The 15736-nt window shown below is 41.4% G+C and overlaps 1 protein-coding gene across 1 annotated transcript in view; it reads right to left on the minus strand.

Moving 5' to 3' along the window:
* The window catches only part of LOC140210924 (dynein axonemal heavy chain 8-like), a 504855-nt gene that overhangs the window by 326931 nt on the left and 162188 nt on the right, over nt 1-15736 (minus strand). Inside the window, exons 21-22 of the mRNA XM_072280194.1 lie at nt 14462-14558; nt 1901-2042 (exon numbers count right to left, since the gene is read on the minus strand). Coding sequence (XP_072136295.1) covers nt 1901-2042; nt 14462-14558 — 239 coding nt within the window. The remainder of the gene's footprint in view (nt 1-1900; nt 2043-14461; nt 14559-15736) is intronic.

Consider the following 15736-nt stretch of genomic DNA (forward strand, 5'->3'; position numbering starts at 1 on the left):
GGGAAGCAAGGGAGAAGATTGCTGAGCCTCTGCAGATGATCTTTGTATCATTGATAGGGACAGGAGAAGTACCAGAACTTCAAACCCACTTTCTCTGCGGGCATAACAATGCTCATTCAGTGTCCAGATCATGTGTCCTGAGGTCTGTATCATCTGACCTCCTATTTATTTCTCTGTGCTGAGCATCACCTGTCATTCAAAGAGTCTCTGCGGGCATAACAATGCTCATTGTAGGTACAAGGGGAATGTCAGAGGTAAATTTTTCACACAGAGAGTGGTGGGTGCATGGAATGCACCGCCAGCAAAGGTGGTAGAGGTGGATACAATAGGGTCTTTTAAATGACTCTTAGATAGGTACATGGAACTTAGAAAAATAGAGGGCTGTGCAGTAAGGAAATTCTAGGCAGTTTCTAGAGTAGGTTAAATGGTTAGCACAACATTTTGGGCTGAAGGGCCAGTGATGTGATGTAGATTTCTATGTTCTAAGTGAGCAACAGAGTTTTGTGAGGTGGATTCATGTGAACATTGCCATACCTCAGTTTAATACAATGACCAGCTCAAGAAATGTCTAAAAAGAACATCACTACTCTCAGCAGCAAAGGTGCTGCTACCCCACAACTTGTTAGATATCTTGCTCTGCCTAGTAGAACTATAATAGATCTACTTTATACAAGAGTATTCTAATATTTATGGCAAGTGCCATTCTTCTATCGACCAATAAAGCTCCATTTTTTAATGCTTTGGGTAACCACTTGGAATAGGCTGAAAACACAGAAGTTCCAACAAGAAAAAAGAAAAGTGAACTTAGTCATCCAAATATATATATAATTCAAGAAGAATTTAAGCGTTCAGAAAAATATCCAAAAGAGTTATACAAGAATGGTTCCAGAATTAAGGAATTTCAGTGACAATTTTGGATTCCTCACCTAAATAGTCAATCACATTTTCTGTCTGAATGAACTGTGTAAGAAACTATGGAATTTTGGAAAACGATGACAATGCATCCATTATCTTTATACTGCTCAAAATGTATTTCTTTTATCAATGTCATCTGAGACAGTAAGCCATTATTTCAGAAATAGAAATTTCCATACTATACAACACTGTTGGCAACCGTATTTTACATTGAATATTCAGGCATCTAATGTCCAAATTATTCTCGGGTATTTACATAAAAAAGGTTCTCAATTCCAAATGTTTCATTGAGAATATGATGCAAAGTGAATCGAAAGTGTTCAGGTCTCAAGATAGGATTTTGATACTGAATTATTTTATGATTAATTGATATTTATTTGAGCCAAATTATTTAGTGTACTTTGAATATAACCTAAGAGGTTTTATTGAGGAAAATAGAGGGAGGCTTTTACTGAAAATTTATGAGAGTGTTTAATAAATCGGGACCTTCAAAGGCTTGCACGCCTATGTGTATTTTGAAATATTTATCTCACGACAAAATTAAATCACATTTTCATAGATACTACATTGTATATTTGAAAATTACAAAATTTGTATTCATGGATATACTGCTCATCACTGGATGTGGCTGATAATAACTGGAGCTCTCCATGTATCAATAATGATGATTCAGTGATGATAATAATGATTTTAAAATAATCAAGGATGAAAATTTATATAAGAACAAGCATTTTCAATAATGTTTAATTTTTCTTTGAAGTTACAGAGTGCACAAAACAGCGCCCCCTTGCAAGCTAGTTTCTAGTCCAGCAGCTATTAATGGCTGTTACAATTTGCATATTAATATTCTGTGTTACAAAATTACCAAATATTGAAATTCAGTCCTACTTTTCCCTTTCAAAAATTATACTAAGAATATGTTGTTACAAACAGAAAAGAAAAGACCAGGTCCAACAACCTCTTTGCTTTTACAAGCATCACTTACCTGCCATCTTCAATGTATCATAAGTACCATCATGATGATATTTTGACTGCCTCCACTGATGCACTTTACGGTTCACTTCCAAAATCATCTGGATTGTTCTCTTGATACCATACTGAATTTCATCCAGATTCGGTACCAAAATCTATCACCCAAAAGGTAATGCAAATTTACCAAGAAATATATTGTTTAGAATCAACATGCTCTAACTCTCAAAGAGAGTTTACTTCAATCTAGCATAATTCTGCTGAGAGCATAAATTTGTTTTATACAAAGTTCCCAGTTACTCACAATTCTAAAATTTTAATGCAAGTACAAGGGAAGGATGGCAATCTTATTGCAAGATAATGAAACCACGACTTGTCAAGTATTCTGTCTGTTGTAAGTTAACAAACATTCATTGCTTTTTAAGTATAGTATCTTAACATCTTGATAAAGAGCATAGAATCAGGGGGTGGGAGAACTATGAAGAGATGATTATCTAAAAGAAAACATAGATCATTCACAAACCAGTCTGTAAGAGCTGGCAAAAGGTCTTGTTCAAAAAGATCATATGTTAGTAAGAAATTTTTCCCATAAATCAAGGTTTATAATTTTTCCATGATCACCTGTTTATTTTGGAATATGATAAAGGATCTGAACAAGGTTAACTCATACCCCATGAGGTCTCCTGCATCAGTCCCAACTTGGACAAGGAAAACTCCTTCTGTCAGCTGCATTACAAACTCACCACCAGTTACATTTTCCCCGACCCATCCCTCGCTTCTTTCTTGAGGGACCACTCTCCAAGGTAACTGCCCTGATACAGCCATTCCTTCCCATCCACCTCTCCCTGACCCTTGGCACTTCCCTCTGCAATTGCAGGAAGTGTAAAAGTTATCCCAACACCTCTTCCCTCACCAACATTCAGGAATGCCCTTCCAGGTGAAGTAAAATTTACATGCACTTATATCAGGTGTTTTCGATGTGGCCTCGACATTGAGAGTAAATGTTTGGTCGAGCAGCTACACTTTGTGCTCAATGGCCATCCTGAACTCCCAGTGCCAGTCATTTCAACTCCCCTCCCACATCGAATTATCTTCAGCCCCCTACACTGCCAGAGTGAAGTTAAACACAAACTAGAGGAAGAGCACCTCATATTTCACCTAAGCAGCAATCCAATGGCATAAACACTGAATTTTCCAATTTCAGGTAGCCCGCACCCTTGCTATTGCTTTCTCTCTCCACATGATCCATCTAGGTCCTTGCACACACACCCTCCGTTCCAAACCTCACAACCCCACTCCTCCCAGCCATGTTCCCCAGTTCCTCTCCCTTCCTCATCTGATCTGCCATTCACCCACACATTCCACCCACTCAGTCCCCTATTCCTTCCCTACCCCACTGTTCCCCTTTTGCCTATTATCCTTTCCTTATCTGGTTTCACTCATCATCTTCATTTCTTACCAGATTCAATAATGTGCAGCCCTTGTCTCCACCATCACCTTCCAGCCTCTGTTACTACCTCTAGCCCTTCTTTTCCATCTGCCCACCAACCCTTCCTCTCCTGGAGCAAACTATTACTTGTCACTTCCTGCCTCATCACACCCCCACTTCTCTAAACCGGCTGTTATCCCTTTACCCTCTCATCTTGATGCAGCGTCTTGATCTGAACTGTCAACTATCCCCTGGCCTACACAAATGTTGCCTGACCTGCTGAGTTCCTCTAGCAGATCCCAGTATCTGCAGCCTTTTGTGCCTTCTTCAGATAATTATTCAGTGCTCCGCCATGTTGAACATTTGGGAGAAGCACAAAACTGGTAAAGGCATAAACCATGTCAGACATAATCTTTCATAAACAAATTTGTGTCCACTGTCTGTGCTTAATGTGTCAGTCTAAATTAAGGTTTATTTTTTTTACTTAGAATGGATTCTAAAAATTTTCACATTGCTGAAAATGAATCCAGCTGACCTGTAATTACTTAGCTCATCCCTATTTCTATTCTTAAACAATGTATATTGCTATCCGATTGTTTGGTACCTGTTGTGTCTGTGTAACTACATATCAATGAAATAAAAACACGCAGGAAGTGGCTTTAACTGGTGTATTCACATTGCAGTGAGAGTGAGAGCGAGAGAACAATGTGCATGTGCAGACAACAGATCGATATGTAGTGCTAAGAGGGGGAGGTGTCCTTGCGCTAAAGAAATAGATTCACACATTTCACTTCCTCCCCCTTTAGATTAATGCAACATAAAAAAGTAAATGTACAAAACATTCAATTTCCCTTTCTTAAACCATATTCCAAATAAACATACTTTCACAGTAACAGTCTATAACTAACTTCACTATACTAAAGATTCAGTCTTTTGGGTGGCACTCAGTTCCTTTCAGGATAGCACTTCTGGACCTGTGGTGTGGCATCAAGTTTGGTAGCTGTCTTGTCTAAGACAACGTTTTCAGATGCTGATATCACATTGCTGTCAATGTCTACTGTCCAGTGGCCCTGACCTCACACATCATGAAGACTCTAGAGAGGCTGGTCCTGGCTCACCTTCGACTCCTGGTCCAATCTGGTCTCGATCTGCTGGAGTTTGCCTATCAGGAGCACAATGGAGTTGACGATGCTGTCCTCTACCTGCTGAACAGAGCTGACTCCCATTTGGATAAGCAAGGTAGCTCTGTGAAGTTCATATATTTTTGATTTCCCAAGTGCTTTCAATACCATACAGCCTTCATTGCTGGGGGGAAAAGCTCCATTCAATGCAGATTGGCACTTCTATTGTATCCTGGATAATGGACTACCTGACTGGCAGACCACAGTTTGTGCGGCTTCGGAGCTGTATGTCAGATATGGCTATAAGCAGCACTGGGGCCCCACAGGGGACTGTATTAGTTCCCTTCCTGTTTACCCTGTATACCTTGGACTTTAGATACAACACCAAGTCATGTCATCAACAGAAATTTTCTGATGACTCAGCACCGATAGGGTGTTCAAGGTGTCACATACCCCGTGATGGAGGTTACGAACCAGCAGAGATGGAAAACACTTTGGAGTCTCGTATTGCTATAAACTAATAATATTTATTAGTAACTATGCAATACAGTAATATAAATGTAAATAAATCAAACAGGTTAGCAATGATTATATATAAAAGTAAGTGTGGAATATATATGTATGAAAAACCAAGCTTCTTTAAGTCTAGGGGTAAAAAGATTCAGTCTTACGATGTTGAGTAAAGTTCAGTTCAGTTTGTGGTATTTAGTTGAGTAGTGATGGGGAGAGAGGGAGAGGGAGAGGGAGAGGGAGAGGGAGAGGGAGAGGGAGAGGGAGAGGGAGAGGGAGAGGGAGAGGGAGAGGGAGAGGGAGAGGGAGAGGGAGAGGGAGAGGGAGAGGGAGAGGGAGAGGGAGAGGGAGAGGGAGAGAGAGAGGGAGAGAGAGAGGGAGAGAGAGAGAGATATAGATAGATATGAGTCTTCAGGTGAGCTGATACTGTCGATCTGCTCATCGTCCTCCGAAATCCTTCACAAGTCACCGACTGTGACCTTAACCGGGTGACCGGTCTTCTGTGGTGGAGCTATCACCCAGGCGAGGGTGGACACATAGACAACTCCTCACCAGTCAACCCCTTCTCCTTCAAACTGGAATAGCAATTTGGATCAATCCGCCTGATTGATCCTCCAAAACCCACTTTCTCTGCGGGCATAACAATGCTCATTCAGTGTCCAGATCATGTGTCCTGAGGTCTGTATCATCTGACCTCCTATTTATTTCTCTGTGCTGAGCATCACCTGTCATTCAAAGAGTCCCTCCCTCCTTTGTCTGTAAAGGAGTACAATCAGGCAACAAGTCCTTGGAAGTAACATCAATAACCAGCTGAAAATCATAACATCGAGTGTCCACTGCCTTCGGTCACCATAGCAACCTTCGAGCTGCTCGGTGCTGTCTCCAACTCCCAACTCAGTAAAAATCCAAAGTTACTTCCAATGCCTTAAAGTGACAGTCCAACTGTTAATCTTCGTCTCTCTCTCTCTCTTCAAAAGCAACATATCGGTGGTAAATAACTTTGTCTCTCTCTCCTTTCCAAACAAACCATCAATGATAAATGTCTCTCTCCAAACAGTTAATAGGGGTACTCCAGGATCCCCTCACAGAAGGGAGGACACGAGGATGTATACAGGGTCCAGGTGGAGGACCTTGTCAAACAGAGCAAGCTGAATCATCTGTAGCTCAACATCAGTAAGACAAAGGAGATGGTGATTAACTTTGGGAAGACTAAGCCTGCACTGCTCCCTATTACTATTGATGATGATGACCTACAAGTACCTGGGGTCTACCTGGATGACAAACTTGAATGGAGCACCAACACAGAGGCTATGTACAAGAAGGGCCAGAGTCGCCTCCTCTTCCTGAAGAGACTGAGGTCCTTTGGAGTATGCAGGCCTTTCCTTCACATGTTCTACCAGTCTGCTGTTGGCATATAATCTTCTATGCAGCGGTGTGCTGGGCTTCTCTGTGGATTGTCACCTTGTCGCAGTGGAGAGGCTTGTGTGGTCCTGAGATCCTGACAGCAATGTCCTCTGGAGCTATGCTACTGGTAGGGTCACCCATGGCGGTAAGGTCGAGGGTGAAGTCCCTGACAAAGAGCAATCCAACCAAGACCTCAATGGTGGAACAGGCGGATGAGGTTACTTTGAACTCAATGGCTGTGAAGGCAGATGAAGGCTGCAACAAATCCATCAGCTCCAATCATCATGGTTTCCATGCCACTGGAATCAGTTTGTTGATTTGTGAAGTATCGTGTGCTTCTTGGAGTGCAACATCAAGTACACGTTAAACAAATACATGCACAGGTGTTTTCGCTCTGTACGGAACGAAGACCATCATCCTCGACCTCAAGAGATAGCCACAACAACGACGGTGTGCTGAGGCAATGGCATCAACACTAGTGATGCCAACAGGTTCAATAAACTGATTTGAAAGGTTATTACAGGTGTTAAACTGGATGCATTGGAGGCTGTGGTAGAACAAAGGACTATATGGCAAATCCAGGAAATTCTGGACAATATTTCTCACCCTCTGCATCATGCCACTTTGGCTGAACAGAGGAGCATTTTAGTAATAGACTAAGACAACTGCATTGCTCCAAAGAGCGCTACATGAGATCATTCTTACCCTTGGCCATTAGACTCTATGAGTCAACCTATAGCCAGGGAAGTGATGACCCCTGTACATTTGTATGTATCTGTGTACTTGTAATGCTACTGTGACAATGTAATTTCCTTTGGAATCAACCTATCTATCACTGAGAGGTAAGTCCAGTGGCTGTAATATGTCCGTCTTATTGGATACAATCGACATAAGTATGTTATTTAGTTGAGCATCCAGTATCCATGTCTGATCTCCAACATCCATTGTGTACATCAGCGGTCCAGTTTTTGTAGCTATCCTACCTAGTGTCCACTTGTCTTCTCAGTAATCATGCGCTAGGATTTCCTGTCCAACCTCAAAGCTCCTTACTTGGCAACTGGTTGAACAGTTTATTCCGCACTTCCCTCTGTAGGTCTGATTTCAGGAGGTCTATGCGAGATCTGAGCTTCCTGCTCATGAACAACTTTGCAGGTGTTTCATTTATCATTGCATGAACAGAGTTTCAATACACAAAAAGGAAATTGTCCACCTTGTGCTGTAGAGAAAAGCCCTCCTTGTCCACTGTTTTAATAGACTTTGTGAAGGTGTGGATAAACTGTTCAGCAAACCCATTTGTTACTGGGTGGTGAGGAGTCGACTTGAAATAATTCCTGCCATTTTTCTTCATGAATAGTCAGAATTCTTCTGATGTGTACTGTGGTCCGTTGTCACTCACAATTTGTTCTGGTAAGCCATTTCTGGCAAAGATAGTCCTCAGAGTGGAGACAGTCTTTGCTGAGGTGGTTGACTTCATTGGTATAACCTCTTGGAATGAGCATCCACAGCAATCAGAAACATGGAGTCCATGAATGGCCCAGCAAAGTCAATATGTTCTCTTTGCCACGGTGATAACGGCCACTCCCACAGGTGTAACGCGGTGCCTGTGGGAAAGCATTTTGAACTTTCTGGCATCCTAAACAACTTTTGGACAAGCCTTCAATCTATTTATCTATCACCAGCCATCACATGTAGCTCCGTGTGAGACTCTTCACCTTGACCATGCCCAGGTGTCCCTCATGTAGATTTTCTAACACTCTGGTGTGCAGTTTAGAGGGAACCATAACACAAGATCCACACATTACTGTTCTTTGACATACCGACAGTTGGTCTTATCTCACTGATAACTCTTGAAACATAGGGTTACCATGAGCTGGCCATCCTTACATGGAGATGTCATAGACTTTTGATAATGTCGGGTCATTCCTTGTTTCTCTGTGTTTCCGAATTTGTTACCGGCAACTGGTCAACCAATGTGGTGTGGAACACTACTGCTGGGTCACAGTATAAAGACTTCTCTCCTTCAGTTGCTAACAGTGGAAGGTGTGACAAGCCATCAAAAATGTTGCTCTGTTGTTTGGTACCTTTGAGCTCAATATCATAAGAGTGGCCTCCTAGGAACAGTGCCCAACATTGTAGCTGGGTCGCAGTCATCACTAGAATTCCCTTGGGATTGAAAATGAAGACAAGGGGCTGGTGATCTGTCACTAATGTAAACTTTTATCTGTAGAAGTAGTGGTGGAACTTCTCTATTCCTCACATTAGACTAAGAGCCTCTTGGTCGATCTGTGTGTAGTTGTATTCTGTGCTCGTCACTGATCTTTTGAAGTAATCACAATTGGCCATTCAGATCCATCTTTCATAATGTGTGACAAAATGGCTCCAATGCCATACAGGGATGGGTTGCAGTCCAGTCTGATGGGCAGGGATGGGTCATAATGGGTGAGCAGTTCATCTGATGGTATTCGTCTTTTTGTTTCTTTGAATGTTTTTTCACATCTTTCTGACCATTCCCACTCTGCTCCTGTCTGTAACAGTGCGTTCAATGGGTGCAGCACTGTAGCAACGTTTAGGAGAAACCAGTGATAGTAGTTTACAAGACCCACGTATGACCTGAGATGTGACACATTTTCCAGTTTGAGTGCCTTTAGCACTGCTTCAGTCTTCTCTTGCGAATTATGTAGGCCATGCTTGTCAATGACATGTCCACAATATGAGATTTCATTCTTGAAAAACTCATATTTGTCTCTCTTTCTGCAAGACCATGCTCACTCAGCCTGGTCAGCACTTTACCAAAGTTCTGAAGATGCTCTTCATCATTCTTGCCAGTCACGATGATGTCATCAAGGTAACATTGTGTTTCTGGGATATCTTGGAGCATTTTGTCCATTGCTCTTTCCCTAATTGCTGGAGCTGATGCGATGCCAAAAACAAGAAGATTATATTAGAACAGTCCCTTGTGAGTGTTGATTTTGAGGAACTTCCTGCTTGACACCTCAATCTCCATTTGCAGATAGGCTTGTGACAAGTCAATCTTTGAAAATTTCCCACCTGCCAAAGATGCAAAAATGTCTTCTGGCAGGGGATACTGCACAGTACGCAACACTGGGTTGATGCTCACCTTGAAATCCCCACATATGCAAACAGCTCCGGCCTTCGCTTACTTGATCACCAGGGCAATGGGCATGGCCCAATTGCAACACTCAACCTTGGGAGAATGCCAGATGCCTCCAAGCTCTGAAGTTCAGCATCCACTTTAGGATGTAGCGCATCAGGCACTGGACACACTTTATGGAATCTTAGTGTTGCTGCTTCATCCAATTCAATTCTGGCCTTCATGCCTTTGAGTTTACCAATACCCTCAAACACTTTCTCATTAGTATTAAGCAGCTGTGACAGTCTCTGGTTAGTGCTACCATTTGGGCTGCAGTTGTCTGTTGAAGACACATTGAAAGCCAAACTAGTTGGATTTTTCTCAGCCATTCGTGTCTGAACAGTGCTGGCCCTCCACTTTTCAATACATAAAACTCTAACTGCTGTGTGTGGCCTCCATACATCACATTCACTTCAGTTTGCCTTTGGGAGACACTTTTTCGCCTGTGTAGGTCTTTAGCATCACTGAGGTCTTTTCTGGTGGTATCTTAGAAAACTGTCTGTTGTAGTCAGCCCCTGGGATTATGGGCAAAGCTGACCCTGTATCCAGTTCCTTTTCCAGTTTTACACCAGACACATTTATTGTGATCCATATAATTTTGTGATCTGCTTCAGTAATACTATTTTGTTTTAGGCATGACAGCTCACCTTTGTCAGACTCTGTATTGTCTGATTCTGTTTCATATTCAGTCACTTTATGCATTTACTTAGTTTTGTGTGACACAAAAACTCAATGTGTTTTTTTCTCTTTGGCTGTGCTTTTTGTTTGACTTGCACACTCTCTCTTTGTGCCCTTGTCTATGACACTTTCTGCAATTGTTTTCTTTGAACCAATAGTCATTTGCATCATGGGAGGATTTGCCACATTGATAACATTTTAGGCTTTCTGCACCATTCAGGGAGATTTTGTGTATTTCACATCCTAATCTCTTTTTCTGTCATTCTGCTACATCCTTTACTGCAGTCTCTAATGATATTGCAATGGTCAATGCCCATGCTAAGGTTAGGTCTCTTTCTGACAGTAGCCTCTCTTAAGTGCTTTGACTATGCATGCCACATACAAGCCTGCTCCTTAATGCTTCAGAAAGTCCACCTCTAAAGTCACAGTAATGAGAAAGTTTGTGCAGTTCTGCAAAGGATTCAGAAATGCTTTTATCCTTTGACTGATTCCTTTTGTAAAATCTAAATCTCTCAGTTATTACCAGCATTTAGGGCTCAAATGATTTTGTAAAATTGTAACAATTTCATTGAACATCTTGCTTGCTGGCTTTTCAGGAGTTACAAAATTGCATAAGAGACTGTATGACCTAGCACCCATTAAGCTAAGAAGTGTGGAGGCTTTCTTTTGCTCAGCCACATCGTTTGCCTTACAACAGAGTTCAATTCTCTCGACATATGACTCTGAACCTTCATTAGCACGGACAAATTGTCAACTTTCCTGACTAAAGACATCATTTTTATTTCCACTTTAGCTTTGCTAGTTGTGCGCCTTTCATTGTGTATATGCAATGTGCTCATATGTCCCTTCGCTAATGTCCATGATTGTCTTCCACACTGTTGACGCAGTTTGTGATATTTTCTGACATTCAGGTTCATACTTGTCATCAATTTGTTGTGTCCATGCAACTACATAACAATTAAATAAAAACACACGTGCGGGAAGTGGCTTTCACTGGGGGGGGGGGAAGAGAGAGAGAGAGGGAAGAGAGAGAGAGAGAGAGAGAGAGAGAGAGAGAGAGAGAGAGAAACAAAAGAGAAAAAGAGAAAAAAATATGCTTACAGGCAGACAACAGATCAATACATAGTGCTAAGGGGAGTCATTACCCTAAAGGAAATACATCCATACTTCTGGCTAGGGAAGACTAGAAACTTTAATTAAGATGATGCAAAGAACATTCAGGCATGGAATGATAAGTATTATTCATGCCACAAAAATGCCAGGAAATGCCCATCACCAACAAAATAGAGTCTAACCATCTATTTTTGACATTCAATTCTATTACTATTTCTAAATGCTGCACTAACAAACTCCTGGGGCCAATAATGGCCAGAAATTTAAGTGGACCAACATGTAAATGATAATGATAGAGTGATGGAGCAATGTAGCTTGCATGCTGGCCCTTCAGGCCAATGAGTCCACGCTGACCCAGCTAGGTCCAATTGCCTATGTTCAGCCCGGTTTCTCCATGTACCTATCCAAAGCCTTCTTAAATTGTACCTGCCTCAACCACTCCTTTTTGGCAGATCACCACCTTCTGCATGGAAAAAGCTGCCCCTCAGGTCCTTTTTAAATCTTTCTCCTCTCACCCTAAACTTATTCTCCCTGGTTTTGGACTGCCCTGCCTGGGGAAAAGACTGTTACTATCCACTTTATCTATAGCTCTCATAACTTAAAATATTTTTATTAGATTCCATCCTCCCACCCACTGATATAGATATATCTATTGTCTAGGTGATCCAAGGCCGCATGGAGAGCCAATGATATTGAGTCCGTTATAGACCTATTGTGGTGATAAGCAAATTGCAGCAGATCCAGGTCCTTGCTTAGGCAGGAATTGATTCCAACCAGAACCAACCTCTCAAAGCACTTCATGAACATAGATGTGAGAGCTACTAAATGATAGTCGTTAAGGAAAACCACTCTGCTTTTCTTGGTCACTGGTATAATTGTTGCCCTTTTGAAGCAGGTGGGAACTTCTGACTATAGCAAAGAGAGATTGAAAATGTCTTTAAACACTCCTGCCAGTTGGTTGGCGCAGGTTTTCAGAGCCTTACCAGGTACTCTATCGGGGCCTGTCGCCTTGTGAGGGTTCATCTTCTTGAAAGATAGCCTGACATTGGCTTCCAAGACAGTGATCACAGGGTCACCAGTTGCTGCAGGGATCCTGATAGCTATAGTTTTATTTTCCCTTTTAAAGCGAGCATAAAAGTTGTTGAACTCTTCTGGAAGTGAAGCATCACTGCCATTCATGATGTTGGGTTTCACTTTGTAGGAAGTAACGTTCTGCAAACCCTGCCAGAGTTGTTGTGCATCTGATATTGCCTCCAACCTTTCCATACCTCTTGAAATAGCCCTCCGCAAGGCATATCTGGTTTTCTTGTACATACCTGGATCACCAGACTTGAATGTTACAGGGATAGCTCTTAGTAGACTATGAACCTCCTGGTTCATCCACGGCTTTTGATTCGGGTATGTACAGTAAGATCTCGTAGGCACACACTCCTCCACACAGGATTTAATGAAGTCAGCGACAGCATAGTCATTCAGACTCGAAGATGAATCCCCAAATACAGTTCAGTCCACCGATTCAAAGCAGTCCTGTAAATTACCCTGTGCCTCCCTTGTCCAAACTTTCTCGGTCCTCACTGCTGCTGCTGCAGTCTTCAGTCTCTGCCTATACTCAGGGAGCAGGACAGCCAGACTTTCCAAAGTGTGGGTGTGGGATAGCACAGTAAGCATTCTTGATGGTGGTCCAGTGTGGTGGTTCCTCTAGTATTACAAGTGATTTACTGATAATAATTAAAGATTTTTTTCAAGCTGGCCTGGTTAAAATCCCAAAACAAGATGGAGAAGGCACCAGGATATGCTGTTTCATGTCTGTTGATTACATCATCCAGTTCATCTAAAGCTTGCTTTTCACTAGCCTGAGAGGGATGTACACCACTATCAAGATGATTGCTGAGATCTCCTGCAGCAGATAAAACGGACAGCACTTGATTGTGGAGTGTTCCAGGTCTGGTGAACAGGACTGGGGCAGTATTGCCATGTTTGTATACCACGAGGAGTTGATCATGAAGAGTACTCCACCTCCTCTGCCTTTGCAAGATTCAGCAGTCCTATCTTGGTGGTGTACTGTGAACCCATCAAGCTGAATTGCTGCATCCAGAAGCAAAAGGGTTAACCAAGATTCTGTGAAACAAAAAACACAAGTAGTCCTCATATCCCTCTGGTACAGCACTCTAGCTGTGAGATCTTCAATTTGCCAGCAAGACGGTCGGTATTGGGAGTTAAAAACTGCATTTCCTTAAATGAACTTTTAATCCAGCCCAGCATCCCCTCTTCTACTCTCTGCTCGGCATCTGCTGCATTAAAGGGGAAGCGTGGCATCAATCAGAGTCCATTCAAGTTGTCGATTTTAAGTCGTGGTAGATTTTTAATTACATTGAAACAACATTATTAACTGTTTACGGACCTTTGATGTAGTTATGGTTCACAGCCGTAACAGACTGAAGCAGGAGTATTTGATGGTATTCGCCAGAGCTGCATACACGAGTCGCCAACTGGGAGGCACCCCAAAAGTATATACTCCTAGGTCCCTCTGCTCCATTATACACTCTAGTACCCTAACATTCGTAGCAAAAGTCTTTGGTTTGACTTTCCAAAAATGCATTATTCACACTTACCTATACTGATATACATTTGACACTATTTAGCGCACTTCCGTAGCTAATCAAGATCCCCCTGTAATCTACAATAATCTTCATCACTATCAACAACATCTAATTTCATGACATCCACAAACTTGGTGATCAAGCCTTGCACATTTGCATCCAAATCATTTACATCCATAAGTAACAAATAACAAAGATCCCAACTGCAACCCCTGCAGCATACTACTAGTCACGAGCTTCCATTTTGAGAAATAACATTAAATCTGAATTTTCAAAGGGAAATGAATGAAAATTTGAAGTGAAATTGTCTGTAGGCTACATGAGAAAATAAAAAGGAGCATGGGACTGATTAGTATTACACAAACTTGGCCTCAGTGACTTATGAGGTCAGTTGTTTAGGGTGTACAGCTTGCTGTATTTACTTCAAACATGAAATTGCCTTGGTATCTCTATTGAAATAAAAGATACAATGACAATTGCCCAAATGCCAGAATCAATCACAGTGATTTAAAAGCTGTTTCTGTACTTTATAATTGTAGACAAGTTTTATTACACTGCAATAATTACATACCACATTTGGAATTGCCAAGTGAACCTCAACCTTCAAAAAGGGGGCAAATTCTTCAATGTTGTTTAAGTAGCCATATTGTCCTCTTCTACCATAGGTGCTGAACCAAACAAAATAAATGGTATTTAAGTGAAAGTAAAATGTGTTTTCTTCTAAAAGTTAGTTTATTCATAAAATGTTCAGTAAAACAAACAGAGCATGGCATTATCTTCATTCAATGAATGATGCATATACTTCCATTCACATAATATTCATAATATGTTGATAAGTTACTCTTGTTTCATACCCAAACATTTTCTAAGTATAATGTTTGAGAGGTTGTTACACATGGCCCAAACCTTCAAACCCTCATTGTCAAGTGGTGGGAGGATCTTATATTTGTGTCCTTTCCCCACAGTGCCTTCGCAGAAACGGCAACAAAATTTTCAATGTACCTTAGCATACATCCCTGCAAAGTGCAATGTGCAAGTTGGTAGCATCTGGCTGTGGACAACCCCATGCATTAGAAGACCAACAGATTTCAAGTAAACCAAAGTGTCTTTCACCAAACTATAGAACAGCTACCAAACTCAATGCCACTGTTCATCAATAGGCCTGTGGGCCTATAGATTGCAGCTACTGAAAAACATCTCAGTTTTGCTTAAATGTGATGATAATTTGTTCTTTTACCTTTCTTTCAAATAGTGAAATCCAGATGCTTCTGGATGAGAAAAATAGACCGTCATCTCTCTACTAATGTTTCTATCACTTCTATGCCCTTCGATTTATGTTCAGTTTGCCAGTGGAAAAAGGCTCTTCCTTCTGAAGCCTCTCAACTAATTATCCCCTCAATCTCCACCATTCTGAAGAAAACTTGAGTCAGGTCACCAGTGATATCACATCTTTCATACATAGGAAAGTTGTGCTAGAAATATAAACAGCACTAACCCTGTGATAGAATGAATATCACGCAAAATTCCAGAGCATCTTTCCTTCTCTGACTCTCAGTGCAGCCTCAAATAAGAGACTGCACTAATATCCCTTTTTGGCTACCCTATTGATTTGTCCTGCAGTATTTCAGGATCTGTGGATGTTGAATCTAAGACCCTTGTGCTCTATCATGCCAAAATATTCGAAGTACTTTATATATCCCTGTCTTGTTGCACCTTCCAAATGCCTCACTTCAAAATGCTCTGAATTTTAATTTCTTTTGCCAACCCTCTGGCTCAATTGACACACCATCTTTCTATACTGCTATTGAAAGCATTCCTTCTCAATGTCACAGTCAATTATTGTATC

The sequence above is a fragment of the Mobula birostris genome, chromosome 2 (genome assembly GCF_030028105.1).
Source record: "Mobula birostris isolate sMobBir1 chromosome 2, sMobBir1.hap1, whole genome shotgun sequence".
Lineage (NCBI taxonomy): Eukaryota > Metazoa > Chordata > Chondrichthyes > Myliobatiformes > Myliobatidae > Mobula > Mobula birostris.